At 41.6% G+C, this 17,715-nt stretch overlaps 1 protein-coding gene across 2 annotated transcripts in view; it reads right to left on the bottom strand.

The window, feature by feature from the left end:
* The window catches only part of LOC136612356 (transient receptor potential cation channel subfamily M member 7-like), an 88,578-nt gene that overhangs the window by 56,756 nt on the left and 14,107 nt on the right, over positions 1–17,715 (bottom strand). The window contains exons 2-12 of one of the 2 annotated variants that reach the window (XM_066592644.1): positions 11,210–11,289; positions 7,593–7,631; positions 7,314–7,497; positions 6,899–7,112; positions 6,620–6,744; positions 6,364–6,535; positions 5,653–5,827; positions 5,438–5,561; positions 2,936–3,008; positions 2,595–2,695; positions 2,314–2,448 (exon numbers count right to left, since the gene is read on the bottom strand). In XM_066592644.1, the coding sequence (XP_066448741.1) occupies positions 2,314–2,448; positions 2,595–2,695; positions 2,936–3,008; positions 5,438–5,561; positions 5,653–5,827; positions 6,364–6,535; positions 6,620–6,744; positions 6,899–7,112; positions 7,314–7,497; positions 7,593–7,631; positions 11,210–11,289 (1,422 nt within the window). Of the gene's footprint in view, positions 1–2,313; positions 2,449–2,594; positions 2,696–2,935; positions 3,009–5,437; positions 5,562–5,648; positions 5,828–6,363; positions 6,536–6,619; positions 6,745–6,898; positions 7,113–7,313; positions 7,498–7,592; positions 7,632–11,209; positions 11,290–17,715 lie in introns of those variants that run through there. The other variant, XM_066592645.1, reaches the window with a different exon arrangement.

Raw genomic sequence — 17,715 nt, 5'->3', positions numbered from 1 at the left:
TTTCAATATAATAACATAGAGCTCTTTAAGGGCTCGTTCAGATAAGCGCTGTTTTCGTGCTGTTAGCAGTGCACAGAACGCGCTTCTTAAAGGAACCAATAGGTTCTTATAGAAGCGTTCACATGAGAGAATGTTAGGCGCGCTGAATCAGCGCACCTAACAAAAGATAGGACATGCGAGTGCAAACTCGCATTTCGGCTCCGAGGTGCGCGCAAAGATAAGACATGTCCTATCTTTGCTACGGGCTTTCTATACACTCCCATGGGAGCCTTGAAAGCATGCAGCCCGCACCTTGGATCATGTGAACCGACTACTTCAAGTAGCTTGAAGTAGGTCATTCATGCAATCTTTACAGCACTATAGCCGTGAATCTTCAGATGATCTGTTTTAAAATGGGGGAAATGTTAAGATTTTTATTGTCCATCTTGTCTGCAGTCAGCCATCTTATAAGCTTCAGATTAATTCTCTTTACAAATTAACTAGTGTCTCCTGTCAGCATCTCATGCCCTTTCGCCTAATTCTTCTTGCAAGCCGAGATATGGATTTTCTGGGCTTGCAACTAGCATCACCAGCACAGTGATTCTCATGAAGCATATCTTAGTTGTTATGTCTTAAGTTGGTGTGGAAAGGTACTGTTTATCAGGCTCTCATGAAATACCTGTTGAGTCGTAAGTTTCACATACTACACTTGCCATATGTTGAGACTATGTACGTGAAACTGCAGCGATGCCTGTTATCATTTCTCACCTCGCTATTTCTCAAAACAACTTGTATACAGCTATGGCATAAAGCCACTCCCTCTCTTTCTCCATAAATGTCAATGCTTTTAGAATAAACTTTAGAATTCTTTGAGAAGCAGCAACCTGTCTGTGTCACTGTTTTTCTGCAGGCCTGAAATAACTCCTAATTTGGAACTCAGCAACATATTATTTGGGGTCCCTGGAATATCCCTAATAATGTTAATGAGTCTTTCATTCAAGATACTTTGGGTATCCCTGCTAGCTTAATAATTGTATATGTGCGGCAACGACATCTGCCCTCACACATCTTCCAAAATTGTGTAGGCATAGCTTATGATGTGCACCCACTTTCGCTCCGCCACACCGGAACGGAGTTGCACCTGTGCATCACCAAATAAATCTGTCTTGTCACGCTCCCTAAAAAAACTCTATAAATTTTCAAGGTAAAATGTAGCCTATGTCCTGCCACAAGATGCAAGCTCCCTGCCAAATTTCATCAACATCGCTTCAGCGGTATAGCCGTGAAAAGGTAACAAACAGACAGAGTTACTTTTGCATTTATAATATTAGAATGGATAGAATGTCCACATTTTCTCCATCTGCCATATTAAAGATGCTATCATTCGGCATCAATAGAAAAACATTGAAAACAAAGATCTGGTACCGTGTTAGCCAGTAGAGCAAAAACATTGGATCAATGGAAAAGGTATTTCTTTTTGTGTATTCCACAATCCGTCATGCTTTATTGGCCTTCATCTATAGATCAGTTTCCACAATTGCATCCAAGACCAGCATACCCAGTCCTTTAATATGAAACATTTTTAACTGTTGTGTTGTCATGTGTGGCAACGCCACAAGTAATTATTTGTCATGCTATGAAATATTTAACATTGTGTACAGAACAGGAAATGTTGGAATGCGTTCCACCTCTGGAGTTCTGGTGCTTCTTTAAAATAATTTAAAAAATCTATTTTTTTAGTTTGACTGTAGAAAAAATCCTTGAGGATAATTTTAGCAGAATTTTCTGATTCAATTTCCCATTTGAGAAGGATATCACTTCTGCTGAATCTGTGTTCACTTCATTATAGCGTGACTCAAGAAATGATCTGGATTGTTTTATACTACAAGAGACTTTAGCTTCCTTCATGCAAATAATAATTTTTAAAAAGCGATCGTTAAAGGGATTATCTGGATTTTAAAAAACTGAAGGTACAAATATTAACAGAAGAGTATAAGGACCTTAATTGGATTGATCAGACAACGTTTGTCAATTGACAACTCATTAATGTGTTTTTTAATAAGACGAACTGAAAACTACTTTTTTGAAGCCTTTTTTTTTTTTTTTTTTTTTAATGTGCAACATATTCAAACACGAATGTGAGCAAATATCTGCAGTACACTAGCAAGACACTACTGTATAGGATAGGTTTTATGCGTGTTCTATATAACTCAAGTAATCAATGTCGTGCTGGTATGATTTTGCATTGTCCGCAAGAAAACTCATTTTCCTCATCACAGCCTTTCAGTTTGTGATTGCTATAAATTACAGTGATGCCACCCTCTGGTTACTTACTGCATTGTACAATTCTTCCAGCCTGGGGATTGTTAAAAACCTGTGCATACTGATGCCATGTTCTATAAGAAGTTGGACAAATGTCACTCTGCCCATTACAAGTGCATCCTGCATGGCTTGTCCTAGTTGTGTCATCTGTGGAAATAAATTGTAAATTAGTTTATTATAGCATTATTAAATAGAAATTGTAATGTTTTAAATATGTTTTGTGTGAGTTTAAAACTGTGCAAATATTCAACAGGATTTACATTTTCTATAACCAAAGAAAAATGTTTATTTACCAACCACTGTTGTCCGTGTATGAAAATATAATTTTTGGCAATATCTGCTCTGTCCCAGGCCATGGCCAGAACAAGCTGATCATATGGGGACATATTTGTACCTGAAAGCAAAGAAGATACAAGATCACATTAAAAGTTTTTCAATTTATCCACATATTTTAGTGCAAAATTTATAACAGAGTCAATTGTTATATAGCAAAAAGTTGTTGGTTAGGTTAGAGAATAACCAATAGAGTTGAGCGAACATACTCTGCTTACTATATGTAAGTATTTCAGTCACAGAGCAAAATATTGGCATATAAAGTCCGACGATAACACTGTACATTAGATAAAATACTTACTCTTCAAAAGGGACGTAAGGATCGCAACATCAATGTCTTGTTGTTCTTCTGGTCCAGCATTGAATATAGTTATCTACATAAGACAATTAGAAATATGTCTAGCATAAATGGGTTTTGCCATGTGTTAAAATGGTATAATATTGCAATATATATATGTGTGTCTGGAAAGTCTTCAGGCCTTTTTGCTTCTTTTACATTTTCCTATGTTGTGCGAATTAAAAAAAATATGTTTTTCCCCGTAATAGCAAAGAGAAAACAGAAAGTTATAAATCTTTGTAAATTTTAAAAAAATGAAAAACTGGCATTTTGCATTGACATAAGTATTCAGACCCCTTGAAATATAGCTTTTGGGGTCTCACATTTCTCTTTTTCAAGAACCCAATGGTCACACTGGCTGAGTGTCCTGTGTGTAAATGCAAGAAACTTCCAGAAAGTCAGCCATCACTGCAGCACTCCACCAATCTAGGCTTTATGCTAGAGTGGCCAGAAAGAAGCCTCTTCTTAGTAAAAGACACATGAAAGCCTGACTGCAGTTTGCCAAAAGCATCTAAAGGATTCACAGTCTGTGAGAACCAAGATTTAACTTTTTGGCCTCAATTCCAAGCATTATGTCTAGAAGAAACCAGGCACTACTCATCACCTGCCCAATACCATTCCTACAGTGAAGCATTTAGACAATAGTGTGTCAGCAACATTCAAGTCAACCCCAGGCGAACAAGTCAGACTGGAGGAGGAGAAAAAGAGATTCCTTATGCGTCAAAAAGAGCGCACAAACATGCCAAGCTAACCTCCAGCTTGTAGACCATCAACCCAAAATCAATCACCTACAGTGAAGCATGGTGGTGGCAACATTATGCTGAGGATATGTTTTTCAGAGGTTGGAAGAGGGAGACTGGTCAGGGTTTATGGAAAGCTGAATAGAGCAAGGTACACAGATATTTTTAATGAAAACCTGATCCAGAGCGCAAGGGACCTCAGACTGGCAGAAGGTTCACCTTCCAAAAAGACAATAACCCCAAGCACACAGTCAAGACAATACAGAAGTGGCTTAGGGACAATTCTGTGAATGTCCTTGATTGACCTAGCCAGAGCTCTGGCTTAAATCCAATTGAACATCTCTGAAGATACCTGAGAGGATCTGCAGAGAGGATCTTGAGAGGATCTGCAGAGAAGAATGGCAGAAAATTCCCAAATTCAGATGTGAAAACCTTGTTTCATCCTACCCAAGAAGACTGTAATCACTTCTGAAAGTGCTTAAACTAAGTACTGAGTACAGGGTCTGAATAGTTATGTCAATGCAAAGGTTTTTTTTTCATTCCTTGAGTGCATAATAATGTGGAAAAACTTGACTTTTCAGTAATTCACACAATGCACAACTAACAAAACGTAAAAAAGTGAAAGGGTCTGAAGACTTTCCAGATTCTTCTTAATACCAAAAAAACCCCAGCTAAAACTTTTGGAGCAGAGGGCCTGGGCTGAGTGGTGGATTGAGATGAGTGAAACAATGCAGGGCAGTGCAGTGCTGTGGAGAGCCTTGTGAATGAAGGTAAGGAGCTTAAATTGAATTCTGCATATGATGGGCAGCCAGTGCTGTGACTGGCATAGGGCAGAGGCATCCGAGTAGCAGCTAGACAGGAAGCTCACCCCAGGACAGCAAGCATGGGAGAATTTATAGTGGTACCACACACTGAGATGGAGATGTCAGGATGAGGTTGGTTAGTGGAGGGTGGAAACACCAGAAGGTCAGTTTTTGAGAGGTTTAGTTATAGGTACGGTAGAGAGAGGACTTAGTGTTAGAGACAACAGACAGACAGTCGGTGATGTTTTGGAGGAAAGGTGCAGAGATGTCATGGGACGAGGTGTATAACTAGATGTCGTCAGCGTAGAGATGGTATTGGAGGCTAAATCTCCTGAAGGTTTGTCCAATAGAGGCTGTGACATGAAGGAAAGGAGGGGGCCGGAGACCGAGCCTTGGAGGACCCCAACAGCCAGGGGAAGAGGAGGGCAGGTAGAGCCAGCAAAAGAGACACTGAATGAGTGGTCCGATAGGTAGGAGAAGAACCAGGAGAGAGCAAAGTCCTTTAGGCCGATGGAGCGAAGCATACTGAGAAGGAGTTTGTGGTCAACAATGTCAAATACTGCGGAGAGGTCGAGGAGGATCAGTAGGCAGTAGTCACCTCTCGATTTGGCCATCAGGAGGTCGTTTGACACCTTTGTAAGGGCGGTTTCTGTTGAGTGTGTTATCTGAATTTCCTAATAGGATAATTAACAATGTGGTCTAAACCAAACAATGCAATCAATTTGCATTCACAAACCATGTTTCAACGCTTTTAAAACATATTCAAAATATTTTTCCATTTTTACTATGTTGCTTAAGTTCCAGGCCATATGTGATTATTTTTAATTGTTTGCAGTCTGTGAATTAATTATCAATAACAACACAACATACAATGATCAGAAATACCAAATGTACACAAGGCATTTGACGGTCACAAAACTCACTAGGTGCTTTATTTTCATGCAAGCCATTAAAGTATGAAACATATGGATAGTTTCACTCTGACTTAGACTGAATGTCTTCTTTATGGTGGTTATAACATCAGATTGTACACCATCCAAGAGATTTCTAGGAAGGAATGAGAAAAATAATATTAAATACATTAATTCAATAATCAGCCTGTGTTTAATAGTTTTTCTAAAGATACATTATTTCTTACCCTTGACTCTCTGTCTGCTTATAAACATATGCCAGGAGGTCTGCTGCCCTGCCACTCCCTTCACAGACTACAACTGGCACTGGAGGTGTTTGATGAAGAGACTCAAAGACTGTAAGAATAGTGCTGGGACCACCTTCTAGTATTAAAACCACAATTGGTATTTGCTTGACAGTCCCTAAAAATATATTGGGGCAAATTTATTAAAGTTGTCTTATACATTGACAGTGTTAGCAGACTGAGATAATCTGAAGATGCACCAAATATATCAGTGTTGCACACTGCTTTGGTGCATTTTTGGTGCACATTTCAATCAGTTTCCTATTTTTAATACCACCTGTTGGGTGGTGTACTTTAGACCAGTCTTTTTGCACCTAAAAACAGGTGCATATCAGTACTAAACTGGCACATTGCACAACTTCATAAAGTTATACCTCCTTTTCTAGACTCTTCTTCAAAGTGTCTAGCAAAGGTCAAACATCTGGGGTATTTTTGGCACCAATCATTAATAAATTTGTCTAAAATGATTGGTGCTCAAAGATTGGTGCAACTAATGGCAAATTTCTGACACAACAGGAACATTAAATCTGCCCCACATTTGTTGTCATTATTATAATTATTGTTAAGAAACCTGAAACACAAAACTGAAGTATTTATAATGTCAAAGTAGTGTCTAACTAGAGTATAGTATTACAACAGAATGAAAAAACTTACTTGCATGCATCTGCTGTAGAGAGATTCTGTTTTCTAACTCCTGCCGTATGCGAACGTCTGCACCATGTTGTCCAACTGTTCCATCATCCACCAAGATGAAATAGGTGTGAAGGTTATTGAGTATGTGGAGTTTGCTGAGAGGATTCAGTAATGTCTGATATGGAGCTACAACCTTAAGGAAAAAAAAACTTTAGTGAACTCTACAAATACAAGAAAAACTGTAAATAATGTGAAATGTTGAAGATATTAGGCTTACATTTCTTCCAATTAGATCCTGTCTGCCATCAATCAAACCCCATGGCGCTATTCCAATGGTGCACACCTTATGGCTCAGATGGGAACTGTGGTCTTTTAAAGCATCTCCGATGTGTTCAGCAGCACCTATAGTCAAAAAGAATCTTTAGAAGCTGGATAAATCTGGGCAATCCGGTTCTAGTCAAGGTATGAAGATGCATTTAATGTTCTTGTGCAAAGCATAACAAAAAATCACTATAATCTTGCATTAATCACTTTGAAATTATGTTTGTCCAGTTACCATTATTCAATCCTCCTGTCAATATCCAAGCTCTTGTAGTCTCTGCAGCTTTAATAAACCCCTTGGACAGTGCATCTTTAATACGAGGGTGAAGGTTGAATTTCTGTGTACCACCATGTACAGAAATAAGCAGTTTTGGAAGTTGCATTCTCCATTCCTTAATCATGAGATGAAGGATATCTTCAATTTTACTGTCACAAGATAATCTAACAAACTGAAAGAAATGGAAGAAAAACGGAGCTGTAGATTTATGTATCCACAAGTATTACTGACTTTAGGATGAATGTCTGTGCTTATGATACATCATAAAATACATATGATATATTGTACCAGTTTGGGTCTGTTATCAAGATATAATAGATTCCCTTGGCTGTTTATGATTCCTCTATGAAAATATACAAGCAAACCTATTTACCTTGGCTTTGCAGGATTTTGAGCCACCCTGAAAGTCAATGGTGCCATATGTATTTGTGGGACTTTTCTCTGTGTGATCTTCCACATTCCAAACTGCTGATTGTGCTGATAGATCCTCTGAAAGATTTATGCCAGCACTTCTAGCAAATAGACTATGCTCTCTGATCAAACGACCGCAGCCACACCTATTGATAAACATATCGATATTTTCTATGGTCAGATAACATAGAAAGATACAGCAAGAAGATCTACACATACCATACATATACTTAGAACTTACCGGACAAGTTTTTGGCAAATCTGACATCCAGAGAAACATCTAGCAAGAGTGAACAAGAAATAGTTTAATAACTCAATTCTATTGTATGGCACCACAGGGTATTTGACACACAGGAATTCTGCCAACTTCTGATCAATAATTTACACCAACTCTGCTTCTTCAATAATGAATTTCAGCTGTGCCTGGTATCTAGGTGTGGGATCATTCTGTAATTGTTCATAGATCTGAGTGTCACCTAATTGTCTTAAGACCTTCATCTGGTACATTGACGTGTCCATAACCACAACCACCCCGCCCTTATCGGCCGGTTTAATTGTTATGGACACATCCCTTTTTAAATAATTTAACCCCTTGAGTGGCACGCCCGGAAAATTTCCGGGACGAGCTCCACTGCTCATAGCAACATAGCCCGGAAGATTTCCGGGCTATGTATCACTATGGGAGCTGCAGAGCACAATGCCACAAGCTGTGACATTGTGCTCTGCCTGCACAGACCCAAAGAGAACAAAGCAAGGGCTTTGAAAAACCAGCAGAAGATATTGCCTATATGCCGGCAATCTCCTGCTTTGTTTACAGGTTGCCATAGAGACCATCGGCTTGTCAGAAGCAAGCCGATGGTTTCTGTGGCAGGGAGAGCTGGTTGTTAGCTGTCAGAGGACAGCTAGGTACCAGCTCTTACAGCAGAGATCAGAGAAAACCTCCGATCTCTGCTGTGTTAACCCTTTACATGCTGCAGTCTATGTGACTGCAGCATGTAAAGGGCTGTCACTGCAGCATGTAAAGGGCTGTCACCATCGGACCCCGGAATGTGATCAGGGGTCCTGATGGGTCCCTGTGGAAGTCCCCTAAAGGGACAAAAAAAAAAATTTAAAAAAAAAAAGGAAAAAAATTATTAAAAAAATAATAAAAACACTTGTCTCCCTTTACTTTGTAAAAAATCAAAAATACAATCACACATGTGGTAGCCATGCGTCGTAATGACCCAGAGAAGGAAGTTAATACATTATTTAACCCCTTAATGACATGACCCCTTTTTTTCTTTTTTCCCCATTTCTTTTTTCCCTCCCCCCTGTTTAAAAAATCACAACTTGTCCCGCAAAAAACAAGCCCTTATATGGCCATGTCAATGGAAAAATGAAAAAGTAATGGCTCTTGAGACGCAACTGCAAAATTAGTTGAAATTCAATGATTAGACCATTTTAAAAAAACCTGCCCTGGTGGGCACGACAGGGTGGTAGGAAACCCGCCACTCAAGGGGTTAATGCATCATATTCTTCTCCAGTTAAATTGCAAAGATGATTGTGCATAAACACTTTCGTACTGGTCTGCTATAAGTCTCCACCGTTGGATTTGTCACCAGAGGACAGAACCAGATTTTGTTGCACAGTCCAACACCCCTTGAGGAAAAACCCTCATGCCCAGTTCTGTTGTGTCCCCTCTCTCCTGTTCCTCATTGTGTAGAGAGGCGCGTTATGTACTGGTTGCTGTAGCAATAAGTTGCGCGAGAGTGTTAAGACACCGCGCATGCGCACTGTGAGGTGTGCATGCCCGGTGATGATGTGAGCCGTCGGGCAGGGTATGATGTATGTGATGTAAGCGCAGAGGCGCTAGACTCTGAGGACTGTAAAGAGCAGTCTGATGACATCTCTCCTGGCGCCGGCTGATGACGATCCACACAGCTGGTTAAGTTTGATTTGAATGTAATTGGTAATGGTGTTTTGTATATAAAGGAGTGTTGTGGGGTGTTTTATACAGGCTTGACAAAGATCCCTGTGAGGATTGAATCTGCTTTGTATATGGACCACGATGGAATAAAGTGTCTTTTTAACTTTTAGACTACTGCCGTGGACACTGCCTCCTTTTGCATCTTTTACTGGACATTGTTATGTGGGTTTGGATCCGACCCAAGGTGAGGCGTGACATCCGTTGTGCTGTGTTGTGCTACTCAGTTTTTTGCAAAACCTGAAGAAGTGAGTGCTGCTGGTGATATTTACTGTTAGATGATTTGGGTTGACATCATTCATTTTCATCAACATTACTCTAATGTGTATAGGCAGCTAAATAATGATAGTCGTAAATTAAAGTTTACTTTCACTAAAAAAAATTCAACTTCTCAAATGTTACGTAGGGGATTTTTGTCTGTTAAAACTTTGTGTATAATCCACTCAGGTATTGTGGTAATTTCCCAGCTCCAGGCAAGAGGGTCAAGTGCTACCTTTAACAAAAATGATAGTACTTTGTGTTGTCTAGAAGATTACATGTAAGGTCTTACCAGCACTGGATTGGAGCCCAGGTGTAGTAACCGAGCTGGACTGGAGAGTAGTTGGGAGGAAACTGAGTCGTTAGCAGGTGGTCACAGTTTCAGTACAGAGGATGAGGCAGGAAGCGTAGTCAAGTGGAATCCGGGTCGTTAGCAGGGGGTCACGGTTGCAGTTCAGAGGATGAGGCAGGAAGCGTAGTCAAGTAGAAGCCAGGTCATTAGCAGGTGGTCATGATTGAAGTAGGAGAGGAGCAGGCAGCAGTGGAGCTTAATTACAGGCTGGGAGCTCAATAATCACACACTGAAGGAGTGGCAGGGCTAGGTTTATATAGGAAGTACGATGAATTCAATGAATGGCCGAGCGCTGCCTGTGATTGGCTGAGTGCTGTGACCAACCACAGGCAGCGCTCAGCTATCATTCAATGAATAGCTGAGCACTGCCTGTGATTGGCTGAGCACTCAGCCAATCAGATACAGCCCTTTCAGCAGGCGGGGATATGAAATCCCCACCTGCTGTAAGAACTTCATTACACTGCCGGGGACAGAGCAGAGAAGATGCGCCGAGCCCAGACAGTGCTGAAGAGGTAAGTATTTTTTTTTGCACCAGCTAACGATGACTTTCAGGGAAGGGCTTATATTTAAAGCCCTTCCCTGAAAATCACTACAGTGGTTGCCGGCAAGCCATTGCTTTCAATGGGGCCACCAGCAGCAGCCGCGGCCCCATTGAAAGCAATGCTGCACGGACCTGCATTCACGCGTGTTTGTACACGTACGTGGGCACATCAGTTTTGTGCGCACCTCTGTACGCACCAGCACACGTTCGTGTGAAAAAGGCCTTAGATTTGGGAGGTGTCTATTAAATCCTTCATGCTAAATGGGGTCAGACAGATACCAATACAAGTAATGAAAAATTTAATATCTATATTTAAAAGGTCTAAAATTAGGGTCCAACATAGTAGGGGTCTCTGGGCAGCCAAGACGCAGCGGGGTTGCAGGCAAAGGCGGACCAAGAGTTGTATTTGATCTTTTAGCATGAAATAGGACAGAATACTGACATTTCTTTTTAAATGTGGTTGCTAATTTTAATGGGTAGAGTTTTCTAGATAGTTGTGTAAAAAGAAGTAGGATAGGGGTGAATTTGATTTGATGATATTGTATAAAACGATTAGAATTTATTTTGTTATTAACAATATCCTAATTCTGAAAATGGAAAAATTGTGAATAAAACGTTTGAATCATGGAGTAAAAATGTTCAGGTAAAAACACAGCATGTTATTGTAAACAGAGATGCAAGGTGTATAATGTACAATTCACTATGGGGTTGTATATAGGTTTGCATGACATGTAAATCACATACCGATGAGGTTCTTTGGAATTTGGTATGATGGAAACGCAATCACGCTTGTAAAATATTTTTTCTATCCAAGGTACGTTGATCTGGAAAACAAATCAAAATGCAATTTAATGAAGATCAGGTTGTGACAAAGTTATCTTTCCTTAAAGGGGTTGTCCCGCGCCGAAACGTTTTTTTTTTTTTTTTAACCCCCCCCCCCCCCCCCCCCCCCGTTCGGCGCGAGACAACCCCGATGCAGGGGTTAAAAAAACAACCCGCACAGCGCTTACCTGAATCCCGGCGGTCCGGCGTCTTCATAGTTACCTGCTGAAGATGGCCGCCGGGATCCTCTGTCTCCGTGGACCGCAGGGCTTCTGTGCGGTCCATTGCCGATTCCAGCCTCCTGATTGGCTGGAATCGGCATGTGACGGGGCGGAGCTACACGGAGCCGGCATTCTACACGAGCGGCCCCATAGAAGACAGGAGAAGACCCGGACTGCGCAAGCGCGGCTAATTTGGCCATCGGAGGCCGAAAATTAGTCGGCACCATGGAGACGAGGACGCCAGCAACGGAGCAGGTAAGTATAAAACTTTTTATAACTTCTGTATGGCTCATAATTAATGCACAATGTACATTACAAAGTGCATTATTATGGCCATACAGAAGTGTATAGACCCACTTGCTGCCGCGGGACAACCCCTTTAATACGTACATGTGGATCTCTCTAGGAGAAGACAATCCCATTTAGAGCTGACATGGGAGCCAATTACTTGCCACTAATATTTATTTCTTAGGGCACGTTCACATGGCATAGAACTATCAGACCCACGTTAGATTTTTTTTTAAACATGGATTTGGGTGTTTATTCCTTAGCAGAACTCTAAGGCTAAGCCTCGGAAATTGGTGCAGATTTTCATGCGGATCCGTATGCAGATTTGGCCCTAGTCAATGGGACAAATACACATGTGGCTCACAGTCAAATCCGTCTATTTAGCTCACCTGAGAAGGCTCACCCAGTCCACAGCATGCTTGGAGAGGATTCAGAGCACAGATCCAATGCAAAGAAGACAAAACTCAAGCATCAGCTAGACTTCATTAAAACTTCCTTCCTTATTTGTACACTTTTATAATCCAGAGCATAGTACACTTCTCAAGATGGTAAATTGCTACGCATTTCTGAAGTTACTTTTCCTTCATCATGGCATATCCTCTCTTAAACCCACACTCCTCTTAAATCTACTGTAAACATCACATGTTAAAAACATCCAATTCACTGATTAGCAAAGGAAAAGCACAATCTAGAACCCTTGCAGCATTATTACTCAATCCACATATGTGTTTAAATCCTGTATAATATTCAATCCATTTCCTACCCTACTTTCTAGTAGCAAAATCCATCTAGCTTCTCTATTAAGAAGCTTTTTGCAACGATCACCTCCTCTAATTGGTCTCCTGACTTCTTCGATTCCCTGAAATGCAATCCATCAGTGCTGCCTGGATGTTGTTCTGCAAAGTATTTAGAAACCACTGACCTCTGCACCACCTCGCAATCAACAGCATCAGATAAATGCCTCTGAATGTGAACTTTTAATGCTCCAGTTGTGCAAAGAGCATAATATAAATTGCAATATTTAAATGTGATCAAATATACCACAAAAGTTTAATTGCAATCTATGTATGATCTGTTATTATACTTCTTACCAGTAACTAGAGAATAACCGACTATTTGATTTATGTGCTTTACAAACCCTGCACTGTCAGCCAACTTTTTTTGTTCCCAAGAGTCTGAAATAAAGAGATTCGGAAAAAGCATCTTACCTAATGTTGGAGCCCATCTTGCCACAAGAGTAACCCCTTTCGAAATGATCTCTTTCAACGAGGGATTTTCATAGAATATCGGTAAATGTCTTAATAATGTTCCCAACTTCCTTATAATGTATACAATGCTGAGTGGAAAAAGTTAAATTGTATTTATAACTGTTTCCTATAACACTTTTTTTGTTTGCTATTTGTTTTTATGTTCATTAACTATATCTACATCCAAAATATTCTCTCTTAAGGCCTTAGTCAGACGGGCGTTTTTTCGCGCGATTTGCGCATCACATGTCGCATGCGCAAATCGCGTGACCGGAGGCGAAAAATCGCAGGAAAAATCTGCACCTAGCCGCGTTAATCGTCGCAGCAAAACGCCCGTCTGACCGGAGAAAAATCGCCGTGCGCATCAAAATGCGCATGAAACTTAGACTGGCCGGCGAAAAAAATGATTTTGGTGCGCACATAAAACGCCGAACGTAGGTAGGCGCGATCTGCGAATGGTCGTGTCCTATAATTTATCGCATATCCGCATAAAAAGCGGACATGTGACCAATACCATAGCGAACCATTGGTTCTATATATGCGCGAATCGCATGCGCAAATCGCGCGATAAAACGCCCGTCTGACTAAGGCCTTAGGATGTCCTATATTATTTTTGAAGCTCTATCTAGTGTCCATCTTAGAAACCCCTCCTTTCCCTAATTTATCACACATCTTTGTTAATTCATTTGCTAATTCTGCCATGACAGAACAATTGCATTTGGTATGAATCAATTCCTCCACGGGAATATTTTTGACACTGCTGCTAAACAGAAACACTTTATCCTCTCGCAATGCTACATTTACACTTAAGGTGACATCAAGATAATTAATACCCTTTCAATATGATTCATTTTGGACATTTACAATAGATGAACCTTAAAGATACTCCATTTTGAATGAACTGTTCCTTTACTTCTATGAATGCTGGGAATATTGAATCTTGTATTTTTATGAAGTTTAAAAGTACTGTCCTTGAACGTGTGCTATAATCAGTCATTCCTCCAGATGAATTGGCACTCTTCCCAGCATTGTTGCTTCTGATAATGAGCTGTTCTTTGAATTAGATATTATAACTTGTATGTTTGTTTCCAATTGTTCACTTGTATCTGTCTTTTGGTATTTCCTGAGTAGGCAATGAGGCCCTGAGGGTGGACGGACAACATGCTTAGCCTATGTGCACCCAATTGCTGAATTCTTTCGCTGCTTTCAGTTCGTCATTTTGTTTCTGTACATCAGTTTCAGGTGTACACAAGCGTAGTAGAACAAGACTAATAAGTATATTCTATAAGATGTGTGACTTTACAATAAATGATGACTTTACTGTGAGTGGATACAAACGGGTGTTTGCTTAGTGTAAAAGTTGCATGGCTTAAACCGTTGCTGCTGTGCTTCACAAGTTAACTTGATTTTATTTGGCTAAGGCTGGATTCACATGAACGTATATCGGCTCGGTTTTCACGCCGAGTCGATATACATCATCCTCATCTGTAGGGGGGGAGGATGGAAGAGCCAGGAGCAGGACCTGAGCTACCGCCCCCTCTCTGCCTCCTCTCCGCCCCTCTGCACTATTTGCAATGGGGAGAGACGGGATGGGGGTGGGGCTAATTATCGGAACCTAGCCCCGCCCCATTTCATTGCAAATAGTGCAGAGGAGTGGAGAGCAGGCAGAGAGGGGGCGGGAGCTCAGTTCCTGCTCCTGGCTGTTCCATCCTCCCCCCCTGCAGATGAGGACGACATATATCGGCTCGGCGTGAAAACCGAGCTGATATACGTTCGTGTGAATGCAGTCTAAGGTTGTTATGCCCGAGATGCATGGCAAAATAATTATCCCATCTGGAACAGTGGAGGAAGGCCCATCCTAACTGAACTGCTCCATTCTGTGATCAGCCATACTATGGCCCAGCCTGTCTCCACTGAAGTATTTGGAGCAGAAATTAGTGGACTCCTGTTCGTCACACAGGTGGGGATTCCAGAGGGGGCATTATGGCATATCCTGTAAAAGGTAAGATCACACAAAGTGGCCACAACATTGCTGGAAACTGCCCCAGCATGCAGTTTTATAGTAAAACAGTAGAGTTTTCAAATCAAATTGGTTGTTAACGACTCCATGGATTTGCAGATGAACAGTTTTACCTGAAAAACCATGTAGCTATTAGTAATCAATTTGAAAACCATGAGGATTTGCTATAAAACTGCATGTCAGGGTAGTCTTTGTTTGCCCTCAACCTCAAGAATGTTTAGTCTATGAAGACAACTACACCTCACAGCACTGCAGATGCCAGGTCATGCTGGGAGTTATAGCTCCATGTGGAAGGTAAAACAATGACAGTAATTTACTAATTAATTAATGTTAATTACTTATTAGAGATGAGCGAACTTACTTGGTTCGGGTGTTTTTGGACCCGAGCATCGCTTTTTCCGAGTAACTGACTACTCGGACGAAAAGACTCGAGGGGTGCCTGGGGTGCGCAGGGGGTTGCAGAGGGGAGTGGGGGGGGGGGGGGAGAGAGAGAGCTCCCCCCTGTTCCCCACTGCTACCCCCCGAATCTTTTCGTCCGAGTAGTCACTTACTCGGAAAATGCGGTGCTCAGGTCCAAAAACACCCGAACCGAGTAAGTCCGCTCATCTCTATTACTTATTAAGAGACAGGATGTATACATTTTTTTACTAGTAGTCTCTTGTCTGACCTTTGCTTTGGATTATTCTTGTCCTGGGGGCCTTTCAGTAGCCTGCCTGGCACTAACTTCGGACTATTGACCCTCTCAGCTCTGTAAGCCAGGGATACACATGTAGTATACATTAAAGGGGTTGTCCCGAGGCAGCAAGTGGGTCTATACACTTCTGCATGGCCATAATAATGCACTTTGTAATGTACATTGTGCATTAATTATGAGCCATACAGAAGTTATAAAAAGTTTTATACTTACCTGCTCCGTTGCTGGCGTCCTCGTCTCCATGGTGCCGACTAATTTTCGCCCTCCGATGGCCAAATTAGCCGCGCTTGCGCAGTCCGGGTCTTCTTCTTTTCTGAATGGGGCTCCGTGTAGCTCCGCCCCGTCACGTGCCGATTCCAGCCAATCAGGAGGCTGGAATCGGCAATGGACCGCACAGAAGCCCTGCGGTCCATGAAGACAGAGGATCCCGGCGGCCATCTTCAGCAGGTGAGTATGAAGACGCCGGACCGCCGGGATTCAGGTAAGCGCTGTGCGGGTGGTTTTTTTAACCCCTGCATCGGGGTTGTCTCGCGCCGAACGGGGGGGGGGGGGGGGGGGTTAAAAAAAAAAAAAAAAAACCCGTTTCGGCGCGGGACAACCCCTTTAACTTGACATTTAACAGGCAATGGGAACTCAACTACACTATGCTACAGTCTGGTATATTGAGTTATTACGGTGCACCATTCATGTTGCTGGCTATATCAGTATATGTTCATGCAGAATCAAACAGCAGACAGCAGCAAGAAGCTGATTATTTGTGATGGGGAAACCCTGCAGCAATGTTGAGAATATTGGCAGCCTGACCATAATGACATTAGGAAGGAGTAACTTAAACAGTCATTATCCACAGCTAATGTAAGTGACTGTTTACTATGCTTTAGCTACAGAAATCACATCTTCATTGCTCACTTAGAGAATGAGCATTCAGCCAACAGCTATCTAAGATGTATGGCCACCTCTACGATCATTTTCCATAAATCTATTTGCAGATTAATTATGACAATTACATATGTGATGTCATTAGCAATAATATTATATCTTGAAACTGGAAGTTTGAATTGAAGCATACCCGCGCTTTCAGATGTCTTTTCAGACTAAACCATTGTGTGAGCATAGCACTATTTCTGGCCATTATAGGTCTTATATCCTGTATTTATCACCCGTTTCCCCCCTCCACAGGATCTAGCTGTAGTTTTTAGTTGTCTCTGAGCTGATGGGAAAAGTCTGCTGCTATGATGTTTTCTATACACTGTGCATAGAGAAAACTGAACATTTTACTCTCTGTCTGTAACACACACAGAAACATATCATCATCATGAAAGGTCATAATTAGAGATGAGCGAACGTACTCGTCCGAGCTTGATACTCGTTCGAGTATTAGCGTGTTCGAGATGCTCGTTACTAGAGGCGAGTACCACGCGATGTTCAAGTTACTTTCACTTTCATCTCTGAGACGTTAGCGCGCTTTTCTGACCAATAGAAAGACAGGGAAGGCATTACAACTTCCCCCTGCGACGTTCAAGCCCTATACCACCCCCCTGCAGTGAGTGGCTGGCGAGATCAGGTGTCACCCGAGTATATAAATCGGCCCCTCCCACGGCTCGCCACAGATGCATTCTGACAGAGATCAGGGAAAGTGCTGCTGATGCCGAAGCTGCTATAGGGAGAGTGTTAGGAGTTATTTTAGGCTTCAAGAACCCCAACGGTCCTTCTTCGGGCCACATCTGACCGTGTGCAGTACTGTTGAGGCTGCTTTTTGCAGTGTTGCACTTTTTTTTTTTTTTTGTATATCGGCCGTGCAGAGCATTGCGTCCAGAGCATTGCGTCCTGCAGTAATTTTACATAGTCCAGGGCCAGTAGTGGTGGTGAGGCAGGGACAGTGAAAGACATACCCAGTCTATATAGGCAGTGGGCTTTTCCAAAAAAATTTGGGAAAAAAAATCTATTTGGGTTGCCTG

The sequence above is a fragment of the Eleutherodactylus coqui genome, chromosome 2 (assembly GCF_035609145.1).
Source record: "Eleutherodactylus coqui strain aEleCoq1 chromosome 2, aEleCoq1.hap1, whole genome shotgun sequence".
NCBI lineage: Eukaryota > Metazoa > Chordata > Amphibia > Anura > Eleutherodactylidae > Eleutherodactylus > Eleutherodactylus coqui.
Note: the sequence above shows the minus strand (reverse complement) of the source record. Positions and strands in the feature narration are given on the sequence as shown.